At 33.4% G+C, this 17,992-nt stretch overlaps 1 protein-coding gene across 2 annotated transcripts in view; it reads right to left on the bottom strand.

Moving 5' to 3' along the window:
* Positions 1-17,992, bottom strand: part of LOC126737213 (dual specificity mitogen-activated protein kinase kinase 4) — a 29,143-nt gene that overhangs the window by 3,203 nt on the left and 7,948 nt on the right. For both annotated transcript variants that reach the window (XM_050441996.1, XM_050441995.1), the window contains 2 exons: positions 11,408-11,499; positions 10,890-11,357 (listed from right to left, as the gene is read on the bottom strand). In XM_050441996.1, coding sequence (XP_050297953.1) covers positions 10,971-11,357; positions 11,408-11,499 — 479 coding nt within the window. In that variant the 3' untranslated portion in view covers positions 10,890-10,970. The remainder of the gene's footprint in view (positions 1-10,889; positions 11,358-11,407; positions 11,500-17,992) is intronic.

The raw sequence follows: 17,992 nt of genomic DNA on the forward strand, positions 1-17,992 counted from the left end.
GGAAACGTCCGATCCAAATATTCTCGCACGAATAACGTATAATGTGGTGGGGCACCATCCTGCTGAAACATCAATCTATCCTCATCGTATCTGTCATTTTGAGTTTCAATTATAGCTGTCAATGCTGGATCAATGGCTTGTTGTAATAGCTCTAAGTACATTTCACCTGTCAGATTTCCAGGTAAAAAAAATGGACCAACTAAATTATCAACAACGATACCAGCCCAGACATTTAAATTTTGTGGGTATTGGGTGTGTACCTCACGATACACTCTAGGATTATTGTCGGACCAATATCGGCAGTTATGACGATTGACCAAGCCATTCAGGAAAAAAGAGCTTTCATCAGAGAAACACGTATTAAACAAAAAATTTGGGTCATTAATAATTCGTTCACTCATAATTTCACTAAATTGTGATCGCCGATCGAAATCATCTTCATTCAGCTCTTGCACAAGATGTATTTTGTACGGATGAAACTTATGAGCTTTTAGAGTTCTTTGGATACTACGTCGACTAATACCTGTGACAGTTTCCAATTGACGGGTACTTAATGTAGGATCTAGATTAATATGCCCTAATACAGCCACTTCCATACTGGAAAAAAAAATTCAATACTGAAAGTATGTATTGGAAACAAGCTCCAATACATACTTTCGCTGCACCTTGTTGTTTTCATGTCGCTCATTAAATAATTCCGCCGTTCTATTAGCACATTGATTATTAAAAAAAATAAAGTCCCGCACTATAAATCACCTTTTTAACAGCGTACTATATTTAGAATAAATTGAGAATAATTCAATTTTTACTTTTGGTCAACAAGAAAATTTTACAAATATTTGTAAAATTTTTTGGCTGACCCGTTCTCTAGTTCATCCGTATTATTCTAATGATATTTATTACCTGTCGTAAATAAATTAATATTAATACCATCGTGGTCTGTAATTGAGATAGTGAACTAAAGCAAATTCTTTTTAAATGTATTTTTGCGATAATTTTTTAAATGACTTAAGGTCAAAATATTGTGTAATATGATAGAGCTATCTCATTTTTTGGCTCATAATTTCATAATACTTAATGGTTTTATCCTACTGCCTGGCATTATTTTTCTTAAAAGTACCTTTAGTAGTCTATGATAAAGTAAAAATATTGAAAATTACCTTTTAAGGTTTAAATGCGAAAATTTTAAAAAGTACTTACTTAAATTGCGTCAAACCAAGTACCCTTGTAAAGAGAATTAAAAGACCTTTCCAATGAGGTATCACTGGACCCCCCTTCCCATTTAAGATTTTAGGAGTAGTGCCACCCCCGCTCAGGGAGTTGTAGGTGGGAAAGTGATTTTGTGATTATTAAGTGTCCCCCTCGAAAATAAAATCGACGGGTCCGAGCGTTTTTTTAAAAAGTTAATGGACTGCCCGTAATTGGCTCCAGATATCTTTGAAGCCATTTTTCTAATTTCAAAATTACAAATTTTATTTTTTTTTTTGGAAAAAGTTAATGAAAACCAGTTTTTAAAAAACAAAAAATTATTAGAAATAACTAAACTGACAGATTTTTTCGTGAAAAAGTTAAAATTATATAAAAAAAAAATATATAAAAATTATACTGAAAGTGCCTTGGGCTCATCCAGCAAACAGAAATCAGTAATGTGGCTGCTAATTTTTCTTTTGAATAAAGGAGTTACATTGAGTTACATACATCTTAAATCCTGATAAATTTTATTATATAACAAATAAACGCAATAACTGCAATTCCTTTTAAATAAAATAGTTTTATAACGAGGATGTGTTAAGAGACATTTATTTAAGGCCAAATCATGAATATCATACCTAAACTTAATTTTCTGAAAAAAATAATTGGAGCATATTTTAAAGATAATTTTGATAAAGAAGCACAGACCTCCTTTCAGTAATATTTAACTATATTTAATGTATAAATCTTAAGCAATACGTTTTGAAAAACGACTGAACCCATCTTGAATCAACTGATAAATATGCAGGGTGCTCCGTTGATTATGTTACAAACTTTTAGGGTAGATAGAAAACGTAAAAACAAAAGTCCATATGAACATGGGTCCGGAAATGCTTCCTCAGGGAGCTAGATCTCTTTAAAGATAACCTTTATAACCTTTAAACTATACTTTTCGTTTTATAGCTTCGAAACTACTTTAGATACCTCCACCAATTTTGAGACATAAATTATTGTTAGTACGTTTATCTTTTTAACCTATTAAACAAAAATTATTATAATCAAGGGCGTGCGAACCAAGGGGATACTGGGTAAATTTAACCCCATTTCTCTAAACATTCAATTTCTGCCCGTTTGGGCCTCAGATTATGATGCTTATATGCATTTTGCATAAAAAGGTGCTCTAAGTAAAAATCGGTAAATATCACCGTTGTCGTGAAAATTGGCTAAAAGCAAGTAATAAGATACAAAAATCAATTATGCTTATTAGGTAGCACTTGGCTAATTCGGTAATAAATTAACTTAAAGATTTTGTGAATGATTTTAAGTGTAAGAAAAAAACAACAAATCAACAATTTTATAAACGCAAACAAATTCTTATAACAATTGGAATTACAAAAAAACTTAAAGAAATAATTGCTCAAAATGTCGGCCACCATGCTCGATACATTTATTGTACCTAGGCAGCAGATTAAGGCTGACGTGATTAAAAACATCAGGCGTGTTTTGTATTACTTCAGCAGCTGCGGAAATTCTAGCTACCAAATCTTCCTCTGATTCGACTGGAGTTTCATAAATGAGACTTTCCATATGCCCCCAAAGCAAAAAAAATCTAACGGTGTTATTATCTGGGGAGCCCGCGTGCTGGCCGGGTAATAGGGACTCCGCGGCCAATCCAGCGAACAATAAGTGAAAAATGAGCTGGCGCTCCATCATGTTGTAGCCATAAGTTTTGTAGTATATTTAGGGGCAGATCACCTAATAGTTCTGGCAGTACCTACATGTCTTAAAAGAATTAGATAATTGTTACTGGTAAGACGAGGAGGCAACATAATTGGACCAATTAATCGTTCTCCAACAATGCCGGCCCACATATTGACCGAGAACCTATGTTGATATCCACTTAAATAACTACCATGTGGATTTTTTCAGCTCACAAACAAATGATTATTTTTAGAATAAAAAATTCTGTTTTTCGTAAATATAGCTTTGTCAGTAAAAAGGACATATTTTAGAAATGCAGGTTCTTCAGTACACCGGTCAAGAAACCACTGGTAAAAATTTACGAGGGTCATGAAATCATTTGGTCCCACTTATTGTACTTTTTGCAGGTGGTAGGGCCGAAGAAGCTGTTCATGAACCACGTTCCATACTCTAACATGATTTACATTCATGGCATCAGATACTGGTCGAGTACTTACAGATGGGTTATCTTCAAATCGTTGAAGAACTTTTTCGTCGAAACCCGAGGTCCGGATATTCCTTTGCGCAGCATTATCTCGCCGTTTTATTTTTACGGAGCCAGTCTCCCTAAGCCGTTGATTGACCTTTTCAAAAAGTGTGTGAGCTGAAACTCGCCTTTGGGAAAACCGCTCTTCATATAATCGAGAAGCAGCTCTACGATTGCATCAAACTTCCCCATAAATTAATAGCATATCGGCATATTCAGCAAAAGTATAATCTTCCATTGCTTAACCGTGATAAAAAGAGAATGAATACCGTGTAGAATTGGTTACTGACAATGACGAGTTATAACAATGAATGTTACTCCATTTGCCGAAAAAGGATAGTAATAGGATGCGTCCTAAAATACAAATCATTTTAAGGGTTGTGGTTTATTTCTACTCTAGAACTGTATTAAGAAAATTTAATTGAATCTATTTGTAGGTGATTTTATGAAATTTTAAACATACAATTTTACAGGGGTCGAAAGACTTTTTGATATGGTAGATATAAATTTATGTAATTTTTGAAATTACTAGATTTCACAGTATTGTAGGACGCCCAGCAGAAATTTAGAAGTTCAAGTCCTGATTAATTCTATTCTCGAACCCTGTTAACATGCACTATCGCTTTTCGGCACATGAACTTTAACATTATTACTAAAGTAGTTATTTATGTAACAAGTATGTACAATGATCCTTTTTTTTATGAATGGGAAATTTGTCAATTTCCAATTGGAAAATAATACCCATGAATAAAAAAACGGGATTTTACACACGTGTAACATACAACATTCTTTCTACTGCCGAAGAAAACATGAAAAAAATCAAAAACACGAAATTACTTTACGCACTTAAATGACTTTCCGGTAAATGTTTTAAATCAACGTCAAATTACTTTTTGCGCACTAGTGCTTTTAAAAAAGTGAAATTTTACACACCCTGGGAAGTGTGTAAAGTGAGTACTTAACGCACGGTAGTAGAAAATAATTAATTTTGGTGCTATACCTTGGGGGAGCATCATAATTTGATACTCAATGGGCAGAAATTGAAGTATTAGAGTAATAGGGATAAATCTACCAAATATCCGCCTGGTTTCCACATCCCTGGTTAAAATAAGTTTTGTTTAGTAGGTTCAAAAGAATAAACGTAGGGTAGACCGGGGACAATAGAAACAGCCGCCATATTGCTCGGTATATATCAGTCGGACAATAATTGTCGTTTGCATTACAGGCGTATATTCTCGATAATGTGATTTCCCGCTTGCGAAGTAAACTTTTGCACTAAACAACAAAAGGTGTCACAACATATCGGAACGTAAGTATGGAGCTTCGACCATTTTTATTAGATAAATTGATATTTTTTCTTTAAGGAGGACCGTTCAAATTATTACTGTTGTCTTAGTGTTAAAAGGTATTTGAGTGTTTACTAAAAAAATGCCTTGCGGGGACGATTGAAACAAATAGCACAGGAGAGGATTAAAACATGTTTCAATCGTCCCCAGAGTAGTATTTTTAATGTCATTTATTATTGTGTGTGTTATGCTTGTGCTGTAAGTGGTGGTATTAAATGCCACGAGTACGAGTGAGAAAAACAGAAAGGGGTTTAAAGCCCGTTTTGGTTTATGAAGAAGCCTATAAAGAGGTTATTGAAAATAACACGTCTATAAGATCTGCTGCAGCTAAATTTAACCTGCACTACGTGTCACTGAGTAGATTTATCAAAAAGCAAGGATCTATTACCCCAGTCACGATAGGATCATTGCATGAGACGAGTATTTGACAAAGACCAGGAAAAAAGCATTGTTGGATACATAATCAAAGCGGGACATATATTTTACGGGTTACCACCTAAAGAAATTCGGAATATGGCCTTTCAATTGGCTGTGAAATATTCGTTGAACATGCCTGATACTTGGAGACAAATTGCTATGGCAGAAGGGGATTGGTTCTCTGGATTTATGAAATGCAAACCAGAACTTTCAATCCGCTGCGCTCAAGCCACAAGTCTTTCCGGAGCAACTAGTTTCAATGTCACGAACGTAAAACTTTTTTATGATAACCTGGATAATGTAATGGATAAGTACAAATTTGAAGCAAAAGATTGATTTGAAGAAAGGAACAGGACAGATTGGCGCACTTTACATTAGGAGAGAGGGGAGGGAACGTTGGTTACCATAGCTTTAGCCGTCAATGCTATCGGTAACAGTATACCCCCATTTTTATTTTTCCTTGAATAAGATACAGAGATCACTTCGTTCGTGACGGTTCAGTGGGATGTATTGAAGCGGGAAACGCGAGCGGGTTGATGGAAGAGGATGAGTTCTTGGCAAACCTCAATCATTTTTAAAAGTATGCTAACGTTTCAACCGAAAACAAAGTATTGCTTTTACTTGATAACCACCAGTCGCACATAAATATACGATGCTTGGATTTCTGTAAAACAAATGGCATTGTTCTCTTGTCATTTCCCCCGCACTGCGACTCTTGGATGAGAAATAATCAGGGAAAAACGATGACAATTTACGACACACCCAGCATAGCTAAATTATCTCTACCGTTGGCCCTCACGCAATTAAATATTATAGCTGGATTTGCTTGCACAAGCATATATCCCTTTGATAGAGACATATTTACGGAATTAGATTTCGCACCTTCATATGTCACGGATAGACCAGCTCCTAATAACACGACACCAAATGCCACTGAAGTTATCCAAGAAGAACCTAGTGAAGATCCTCTACATAGTAAAAAATCTGATATCTTGTCAACCACACACGGCGAAGCACTCAAATTGATGATCATCGCCTAGTTCTACGCATACTCTTGTCATCAAGGGTTCCTATTTTGCCAACATCGCATTCTGCAACTAGCGCTAAAGGGTCAAGAGCTATATTTTCGTGCAATGACGTAAGACCAAGCACCTCGCAACCTGTATTTTCACCAAAAACCGTTAGACCGTTGCCGAAAGCGCTCCCTAGAAAAACAACTGGTAAACGAAAAGTGAAGAACTCTGCAGTATATACGGATACACCAGAGAAAAATGTTATCCAATAGGAATATGACGCAAAAAAGAAAAAACAAGTTAAAGAGTTAAGAAAAAACTGACTGAGTTAAACGAGGAATCAAAAACAACTATAATAAGAAAATTCAAGAAACCCAACCGATACCAGAACAATCAGCAACAGAGCGACGAAGAGGAGGATTGCTATTGTCTGGTTTGCTTGGAAGCATATCATAGTAGTTGCCCGGGAGAGAAATGGGTGCAGTGCATTGAATGTCGTCATTGGTCCCATGAAGACTGTACCCGCCAAGAAAAACTATACGTATGCCACAATTGCCTTTCAGAATAAATATTTTATATTGGTTGTTTTTCAGTGAAATAAACACTATTTTCCTTTGTCTTAGTGCTATCTCAATTTTCCCAAGTGTCCATGTTTATCTGTTTCATTCGTCCCCGCCACGGGGACATTTGCAACAACTTGACAAGTTCAATTTTTTTTTTAATATATTATTAATGCGTCATTATTCGCTAAATTGAATGATATAAATGGAAACATAATAGTAAACGCTTTTTATCACTAACTTCGTAATTTAGAAATTTTCGATACATGCGGAGAAAAAAAATCAAGATGTAGAAATTTATGTCCCAAAATTGGTTGCGGTAGCTCAACCTGAATACCTAAAACTGAATAATAGTTCCGAAGCTGTAAAACGAAAACTAGTTTTTAAAGGTTATCTTCAAAGAGCTTTAGCTCCCTGAGGAAGCATTTCCGAACCCATGTTCATATGAACTTCTTTTTTGTATGTTTTCTGTCTACCCTAGAAATTTGTAACTAGATCAACGGAACACCCTGTATAATATTTACAGGAAGGATACAGGATAAAGAAAACTGGACCAAGAATAGATACGTCTGGCACGCTACAGGAGAGCCTCCATTCCAATAAGCCTCGCCGACTGATCGCGGCCTTTCAAGGATTCTCTGATAAGAGTGGGACTTGGTCCGTCATATTACCGTCACCAAATAATGTGGCTTCAATGTGTTTATGACATGATTTATTTTTACACTTAAAATACAAAATTAAACACATCGGTAAGCTAAATGTCATGACATAATAAATTGGTGTTTTGCATAAGGTAGGCAGCACAAGAAGACACCAAAATGAATATCGTCGATTTCCTTTTCTGATTTTTGTTCGCTAATAGATCGGCCTAATATGCCCATATAAAGAAGTTGTGTATTTGGGGTGTTCTCAGAAATTGAGGAACGTGGTCTTACTAATATTGGTGGAATGTTGGGTAAAAAATCTTGGCAAGTTGGGCCTCAACTTGCCAACGGCCTGCTATGATTGTTTGTCTTTATCGGATAAATGTAGGAAACAAATTTTTGTCGTTGGCCGTTGAACGATTCCAACTTTTGTCTTGACATTGACAATCCTTAAAGTGCCATCCCTGTAACGGCTCTGCGATTCTGCCTTTGTTAAACGTTGGTCAAGTACCCATTTTTCCAACGTCGCCATGATACATCTTCTGAACTTTATGGTAATCGCTTAACCGATTCGTAAAAATCTCAATATAATCTTAATCGGGAATAGTCTTTAAAGAATCCCCAATAAGGAAATGGGCAGATGTTAGGACCTGTACATCATTTACGTCAGAGAACAAAGAAACTAATGGTCGGGAATTAAATTATCTTAATAAAGATATAAAACAATTTAAAAGTTAAATGCGCATTTGCTGCAACTCTTTTTAAATGGTGTTTGGCAGATTTTACCGTACTTTTCTAGATGCCACCGAAATGTAGTGATCTTGGAGGGATTAACTCCCAATTGATATAATTTTCAAATAGCCCTTTGTGACACAAAGATTTTTAAGGCTGCCCAAAATATCTCACAAGTAATATCTCAGAATGTACCGCCCTTGTAAATTAACAAATAAAAACGCATTAATAGGTCTTTATCATCTGTTTATTTCGATTTTGAATATCTTTATATAAAGACACGGGGCCTAAGAAAGGCACGAGTAGAAATAAACCTGCGTTTAGAAAATCTACCATTTGATTTATCACATTAGTTACGAATTACGAGACAGTTTTACCACTAACCAGAACTCTTTATTTTTACTCTCGACACGTGTTTCGCTAACGATGATAGCATCTTCGGGAGAAGATTAAAACTGATTCCAAGTTCTGGTTCCAAGATCAATTCAATAAAATATATTGCTTAAAAATGCCGACGTTTGGCATTATAGATTTACACCCTGATCAAATATTTATTTATTTATTTAATCAATACACGGGATCAACCTCATTACAAAAAATATAAATATTTCTAAAAAAGAAATAAAAGCTAGACTTCCTAACCACTAATTACTAATTAACAATAATTATCAGACTTAATCTTAATACCAAGGATAATTAAACTGTTTTACAAGTAGTAATAATAATCTCTCAAAATCTGAACAATTTACAATGCAAAATTAGATAAGAAAAAACAAAATATATTATTATCAATGACAAATCAATCATCAAATGTACTTCAAATTATTAATCATGGAGCAAAGTTATTTCAAAAAACAAAATCCTACTCTTAATAAGACTCCTAAAATGCTTTAAGGAAATTCTCAAAACTTCAATTCCAGTAGAGTTTACTAGCTTTAAGGTTCTTTCGACAGGCGAGTGCATGGCATAGTTGGTACGATGATGAGGCAAAGAAAACAATCGATTTACCCTTAGATTACGGTGTGGAATAATAAATGAAATTTTATTAAGTAGTTTGGGACAAATCACAAGGCCAAGGTCTCTTAGGTATTCGCATATTCAACAAGTTCATTGCTTCATCATAACAATGGTCATAAGGAACTGGAATGTGAAGTTTATAAAGGCAGAATCGTAAAAAATTATTTTGAACTCTCTCCAGTGTCAAACAAATTATTCATGTAAAGAGGAGACCAAATTATTGATCCATACTCCAACAAAGAGACAAAAAGTGATATGTACAACCTTTTGCAAGTTTTAACCGACAGGTCTTTACAATTTCGCAAGACAGAACCAAGGACCTTAGATGCTTTAGTTATAATAGTATTTACATGGGTATTAAAATTCAATTGTTCATCAAAAAAGATACCAAGGTCCTTTACTACTTCAGTGTACCTAGAATTAACATTATCAATAGTATAAGAGGAAATTACCTGTTTGTTTCTTTTGTAGAAACTAATGTAACTACATTTACCCACATTCAAAGCCAAACTATTACCAACACACCATTCACACAATCTATTCAGATCATCTTGCAAGAGAACCATGTCTTGTTCTGAACTGATCACCTATAAATCGTCGGCAAATAACAAAAAATTACTATTTTCAAAGCAAACCAAAATATCATTAATGAAAATATTGAACAACAGGGGAGAACAATGACAGAAGTCACACTGATAAGGTGTGACCTAGTTGAAACTCATAAACCAGGCCACCAAACAATCTGAAAAGCCAAAAAAGCCCCAAGTTTTCTCGTAATAAGCTATGATTGACACTGTCAAATGCCTTGGAAAAGTCTGTATATATTACATCCACTTGTTCACCCCTCTCCAAAGCATTCAACAGAGCACCCTGATAGAACAACAAGTTTGTATAGAGGACTTGCCACGTCTGAAGCCGCTGTTCACTTAACAGTTCTTTGCAATAAAAATTAATTTGGTCACAAATAGGACTGTCCAGAAGTTAATTGATCATTTCATTAACAGCACCACATTTAAAAATAGGCGTAATAAAACTGTGTTTCCACTGGGATGGAAAAACTGTTAAGTCTAATGACCTACTGAATAAAAAATACTTTTATAGTAAATTCCTAAAGCACTATTGGAGAATCATTTTTTATACTTCCAGGATGTTGAAATTAATTCAACAAGAATCGTTGAGAACTTCAACTAAGTGCCAGCAAACTTCAGTGGCAATATGAATTGATTTAACATTTTGCCTGAAAGGAATTTTATGCCAAAAGATGCCAAAGGAATTTTATGCCAATGGACAAAAAAAGTATTCCCTTTTTTTGCCTCTTTCAACTTTTGTTTAAATGCACAAATTTTCTCCTGCAGAACGTGAAATGCAAACTGTATAAACTATTAATCATTATTTCCAGATCTTTCAAAAACACGAAATAACTTGGCATGCCTTAAAGTAAATTTAGAACTATCTTTAAATATTACCGAAAATCATTAAATAATGATATTCGGTAAATTGGAGCAAAAAAAAACGGAGTAAATTGGAGCAAAAGACAATTTGACAAGCATTTTTCAGAACGCTAAAGATGCAAATTTATAATCAAAACATTTTCATTTTAAGCAATATCCAGACTTTTATTTCATTAATGCTGAAACCCTATAAAACATCTTTAATTAAAGTTTAAATGGATAGAAAAAAGAGAATATTAATAAATAATTAGGAATTTTACAAATAGAGAGAAAATATGGTGGATTACTTACCAACTTTTCCAGCCACAACCTCACAATTTACGCTGCTTTAAAAGAAAAAAAAACAAAACAAATTTACAACGAATCGGAAATTCATTGTAAATTTGTCGTAAATGCACTAATGCCGTTATTAGCCATTTCGTCCATGATTTTAGTAACGTAAGCGGCCACGTCCACTTTCTCCTTCATCGCCCTTAAAATAAACGGATCTTGTAACAATTTGTTGTATTTCGGTCTAAGGTTCTCCTGTTTGATCAGGCAAGTATGGACGAAATCCACGAATTCGCTAGTGAACATGTTGGCATTCGCAGATAATCGCGGAGGATCTCCATTCACGACTTCGTGAAGTTGATCGAACACACTTGACCATCTGGTATATGGAAAATGGCCGGTAGCTACTTCCATTAAAGTGATTCCTAGTGACCAAACGTCGCTACGGACGTCATAACCTTTGGCTGTCTGAGGATCAATGCGTTCTGGCTGAAATTTTTTTATGTATTCACTATATAGTTTGTTAGCTAGAAACTTACTGCCATATAAGGTCTGCAACCTGCATCCTTGGTCTTAGCTATTGAATCTACTAACTGACCAGAAATGCCGAAGTCGCAAAGCTTAATATTGCCTGAAAAATGCCAGGGATTATTTTTAATTATTAATAAACTTCTAAGTATATTAATTACTTGGTTAACGATTTTTTTTTGGCATTACGACACTATTTAAATAAATATAAACTTAGAAAATACTCATACGCTTAATTATTGAAATGACGACGAAAATAGACTTATTTACGTATTTAAAAGAAATGTGAATTTCAACAATTGTGAGTCCAACAATTCTTAAATACAAAATTTAAAAAAAAATGAATTGAATAAAAATTTAATATATAAAATTCCTTGTACTTGTAAATTTTACAAAGGTGAAACCTGTAGACCATTACCAAAAAGAATTAATGAACATACAGTTGCATACAAAAAGATCAAAGATTATGCCCTACAAAAAAAGTGATAAATAAAAATTCGCTCTTATCATCGTAAAATACTTTTATTATCTTGAAAATCGTATAATTGAAAAATTATAATAAATTATATTTATAATTATTTTATAACAAAAACAAATTTTCTGGCTTCTCATAAACATCCGACCAGATTCCATTACCATAATTTTATATTACATATTTTTTTTTACGATGTAGAATAGCAATATTTTGTATTGCTAAATTTCTATAAAATTTTTTATGACTTTTTAAACATTGTATTCATGTTTTTGACTGTTTTTGTTACTTTTTTTTTACTTTTTTTATTTTACTTTCTTGTTACTATTTTTATTTACTTTCCTATTTTCTTTTGTCCTATTTTCTATTGTCTTTTGTACCCAGTTTTGGGTACAAAAGACATAAATGTATATATTTTTGTAATTGTTATGTTATGTTATGTTAATGTAATTGTATATATTTATTTAGTGCTTGTATTTTGGTTTCTATATTTGTGTGTTTTACTTTTTATGTATAGCTTTGTCTACAAATTTTTTAAAGTTTTTTGACAATAAAGCATATTTGATTTGATTTGATTTGATTTGATACCTAAAGTATAGCTTAATTCGCATGGCGTATGTTACGTTATCGGTCAGTAAAATATGTAAACGGAGAGTTTCGTTCCTTCTAATGATATACTATTGGTATCAATTCCGCAAGATGTCGAAATACACGTCGTTAGATATTCGTAAAGTAATTCTAAAGTTATTCAATGAAGGAAATTCAAATAAAGGATTTTCCAATTTGGACATTGGAAAATCAACTGCGAATGATATAATTAATAAATATAAAGCTACAGGTACTTTAGAAGCTAAACGCGTTCCTGGGAGACCTAGAAAAACAACTCTACGCGTCGATAAACTGATAAAAAAAAGGCTGTTATAACCGTAAAAAAGAATGCTGTAGTTACTGCACGTGAGTTGCGCGAAGAAAATTTGGCTGAAATACATCGGAGCACTGTGTCACGAAGGCTAAACGAAGCTGGACTTTTTAGACGTGTCGGTATTAAAAAACCTCTTATTAGTAAGAAAAACAAGATAGCCAGTAATGAATAACGGTATCAAACATCAACTGTAAAACACAGCGGAGGTAATTCCCAATTTTTATATTCATTTTTAAAAAGGCCAGGTAAAAACAACTAAACATAGGTCTGATGATCTAATGAAAAATAGACAATATTTTTCTACAAAATAGACAATATTTTTCTACAAGTTGGCATTAGAGTTTACAGTAAACACATTGCAGTGACCTGTATATACAGGGTGTTTTTGTATTCATCAAATGTATTCGTTTGATGTGAATATTTTAAATATTATTATTTTAATCATAAACAAATAAAGGAAAAATAAGGATAGGAAACTATAATATATAGTAATTACTAAGTTATTTCGCGTATTTTATAATTAATTTTGCTTTTTTTAGGATACTTACAAATCTTAATTGCAACTTGCAGCAAGTTTACCAATGGCTATAATAAGTATTCCTTAAGTATTAAACTGTCAGGTATTAATCTTAAATATTTTTTTTTAAATAAAAACATAAAGGGGGTCAGAAAAAAAGTAGAACATGAAATAATGAACACTTACAAAAAAAAGATACAAATATTGGCTAAAATCCAAACCATTTTTGGAGCTATATAAATAAAAAAAAGATAAATAATAATATTTCATACAGTCCTGAATATAATAAAATAATATATGAACAGGATGATAAAATTACTAATGCCTTTGTCGAATTTTTTCAAAGTGTATATGTCGTAGCCAGATTATAAAACCCGTCGTTTTATAAAACGCCTAGTCATTTTATGAACGGCAGCCAGATTGCCAAATATTAATTATCCATTTGCTATCTGACTAGTTATTGCATAAAACGATAGAACGACGCTCTGACTACTCAGCCAAAATATCAAACGCAAAATTAAGTTAGATAATCTGAATGAGACAACTTCGAGGAAAGCGATATTATGAGGAAAGAGAAAAAGGTAATAGTAATGGACATCAAAGTATTTTCGAAAAAATAGTAATGGATCAGGATAATGTCAAAGAGAATGACAAGTCTCTAGATGTTAATATTATTTCGCATACAACACACGAAATAAATCAGGTTGAAAGGTTTTTTTTTGATTTTTGGAACTTCGGGATCAACGATTATCAACTCTTTAACAGGAAATGTTTTCAATAAAGAAAGTAGGGCAAAACGAAAACTGTGGTTATCCTGTGATGAAAGTAAAAGGATAGAAACACAAAGATCACAATATACAATTGGCCAAAAACGTGTAGCTGGACAAATGGTCCTCATGACAAAAAAAAAATTCAAGGATTTGCAGGTGCGGAAGCATACGAACTCTATCTCAGTGAAGTTGGCCCCACGCGCCAAAATATGATATTTCTGAATTTATTTAAGAACGAATTGAAATTTTATTTTAAATATAATATTTTTGGTTTATTTAAATATCCATGACAAGAGAAAAAAAACCCACGCAGCTATTTTTAAAGCATTTTTATTTCGAAACTGTCTTCTTTGCAAAATGATTTGTGTACTGCAAAATACGAGATGGAGACATCTTAAGTTGAATGGTTCGTTTATGCGCTGAAACAAATTATAACATTTTACGTTGCTAAGAAGCCGATTTTGACGTTTAAATCAACTTTCAATGCATTGGTGTTGTTACTAATAATTAAAAATGGCTCGTGGTAAAACTGTTTCCGATGATATAAGACAAATGATCATTCACTTGCATTTAAAAGGTCAAAATGCTTTCCAAATCACTGACAGTATTAACAGATCGACGTATACAGTTCGAAATATTAAATTGTACAAAACAACGGGATCTACTGCTCAAAAACCCAGAATTAGAAGTCGACCGCGTTATTCCTTATATAAGTTATAATATAACAATAAATAATTATATAAGAGCCTTAAAACGGATTATTAAGGGAAATCGGCGTACTAATTATAATGAATTGAAAATATTTCGGAATCGAGCAGCCACAAAAGAGTGTTCAAGAGCAACTTGTCACAGGGCTGTACAAAAACTGGGATTTAAAACTTACAATGTAGGCTTAAATTTTATTATTCGTTTTTAATTCAGAATTTTTAGGCAATCCCTTACTGACAAAGATTCAGATTAAAAACAGACTAATGTGGGCCAAAGAACACAAACTATCGTCTTCGAAGCAATGGAACTCTAGTATTTGGAGTGATGAAGCCAGATTTGAAGTATACGTAGATGAGTCGCGTCATAATAATTAAAGAAGAGGTGTTTCAGAATGACTGTCTTAATACCCCGAATTGAACAAATGCGTTTAAACAATATCGAATCTTCTAACAAGATGGTGCGCCTTGCCATACGGTTAGAAAAGTAAAAGATTGGATATTAGAAAACAATATTCCAACTTTAAAATGGACGTCGAGTAGTCCAGATCTATCGCGGACTAAAATTTAGAACAGTTTTACTTCAGATGACTGCCAAACATTAATTGACACTTTTCTATAGCGTGAATGTTGGTAATTAGGTCCTTATTTAAATCCGTTAATTTCTCCATTTTGAGCGAAAGATCCATTTTTTCCTGTTCCAGAGACTTTACCAACAAATTCAGATTATGTATCCTAGTTTTAAAATTGTCAATCTCGTAACTAAGTTCGTCATTTTTTTTATTGAGAATATGAAGTGTCGATGAAAACTTTTTTCCCGCTTAAATCACTTCATCCTCAAAAACCAGACTATTTCTACGAATTCTCTCTAAGCGTCTATCCTTTTCCCTAACTTCCTCCATCATACTCTCAATTTTCTGTTCATAGGCCCTAGCTTGATTTTTTCTTCATTAAAAGTTGTCTGACATCTTTCCATACACAAAATTTTATAGTCTCCCCAACCTTATAACCTCAGATTGTCGTTCGAGGCAACTAAGTTGACAGATTGAGTTGCAGTAATTTAAAAAATCTTTATTTTTACAGCACTTAAAGCTACGATTCATCTTATAAAACTAATACTCGTAAGAATTTAAATTATATGCTGCTGAAACCGTTTCTATTCACGTAAGTAAATCTGCTGGAATTTCCCTAAGTCCTAATTCTAATGTGATACTCTAACTAAACAAAAATATAAACATAAACACTGAAAAGTCAACAGAAATAAAAATAACAACAATACATGCCTTAGATAGTCCATAAAAATTTAGTCCAGTCTTTATCTGGTGAATAATGTTGAAAATGCCTAGTGGATCCCAGGTGCGAGAATAACAATGGAAATACTATCAATTGTTAGCAGAACTGGGCAAACCAGCCGTTTAACAGTTGAAGTGAAATTTCTTTATTTGAGGCTCCCTGTATACTTTTCTCGTTTTCGTAGTTACCTCCAAAACAAAATTTCCCATATGATGATATAACATTTACTAGGAGCTATGTTGTGGAAATACAATAAGTATTTTACAAACAGACTAAAATACTTCACCCGCAAAAATTTTAAATGGTAAAAACTTTTTCGTTTGACAATCTGACTGAGTAGTCACGACGGTTATATAAAACGCCTAGTTGTTTTATAAAACGACTAGGCAGATAGCAAAAATAATGAATCGTTGAATTAAAATTTGACAATTTGGCCACCGTTCATAAAAAGACCAGGCGTTTTATAAATCGACGGACTTTATAATCTGGCTACGACATAGAGTATTGTGTAAAAAGATAGCAACATTGAACTTTCCTGTTATACAGGGTGGTCCGGTTTCGATGGCGGAAAATTAAATGGCCGACGGAGAACGAAAAAATAATAAGTTTGCTATTATAAATAATATTTGAAAAATGTTTCGTTAAAAAATTACAGGGTGTGAAAATTCTAATTAAAAAAATCAATTTTTTTTTATTTTTCTTAAACCACTTTAGATATTTTAATGAAATTTGGCACGTTTAGACAGTTAATCAAGATGCATCTTTTTGTGCAAAAATTATTAATTTTATTTACCAGTGGCGTGTATACGGGCTGATCTTCATACAATTTTAATTAAAAAAATGATGTGCTACTGTTTTTTTTTTAATTTCTTTTTTTTTTATGAAATCCTTGCTTAATTTAAAATAAAAAACATCTCTTTACTTTTTGTCGTACGACACACCATTTGCGAGTAAAAATGCTGGTTTATAAAAACACATAAGAAGATAACACATTTAATTCGTTTAAAAACAATAACAAAATAAAAACAATCAATAATTAAAGAAGTTGTTCAAAATGCAGCCCACGGACCTCAATACATTTTCTACACCGAGTTATTAAGGAGTTTATTGCAGCCAGTTCCACAAAATTTTGATTTTGCATGTCATTACATGCTTCCTGAATTCTTAAGATTAATTCATCTCTGTTAAATACGGGATTAGCGTAAACTTTATCCTTAATGTTTCCCCAAACGTAAAAATCTAGTAGATTAAGATCCGGTGACCTGAGTGGCCAGGGTATTGGTCCAATACCATTTTGATCATTAATATCATTCCTCCCTAGCCGGCCAATCCACCTTCGAGGGTGGGTAATTATTATTAAGCCAGTTTCTTACACCTATTCCAAAATGTGGGGGGGGGGCTCCATCCAGTTGTATCCAACTTTCATGTCTCAAATTAATGGGTAAATCCTCAATGTAGTCCGGCAGACTATTATTTAAAAACTCCAGAAATAGTTGTGACTTTAGCCTTGGAGGTAGGAAATGCGGACCACAAACATTATCACGAATAACGCACAACTAAACACGGAAAATTCATTTTAAAACGATCTTGGCCGAATTGCATGAGGTTTCTGTTGTGCCCAAACATGAATGTTATGAAAATTTAGTACTCCGCGCCTTGTAAAACAAGACTCATCCGTCCAAAGTATCTTGTGTAAAAAGTCGGGATTTTCCTCCGTTGAGTTTAAAAGCCACTGACAAAATCTTACTCTCTTTTGAGCATCACCAGGGTGTAAACCCTGAACAGGCTGTAGGTGATATGCATGCCTGTGGCCAGCGTGTAAGGTTCGCAATATTTGAGATTTAGGAATTTGTAGTTGTTGAGTGCCTTGCGAGAGCTCAGCCTTGGATACCGTCTTCGATATTCACGAACTGCCGCT

Source organism: Anthonomus grandis, chromosome 6 (genome assembly GCF_022605725.1).
Source record: "Anthonomus grandis grandis chromosome 6, icAntGran1.3, whole genome shotgun sequence".
Taxonomy (NCBI): domain Eukaryota; kingdom Metazoa; phylum Arthropoda; class Insecta; order Coleoptera; family Curculionidae; genus Anthonomus; species Anthonomus grandis.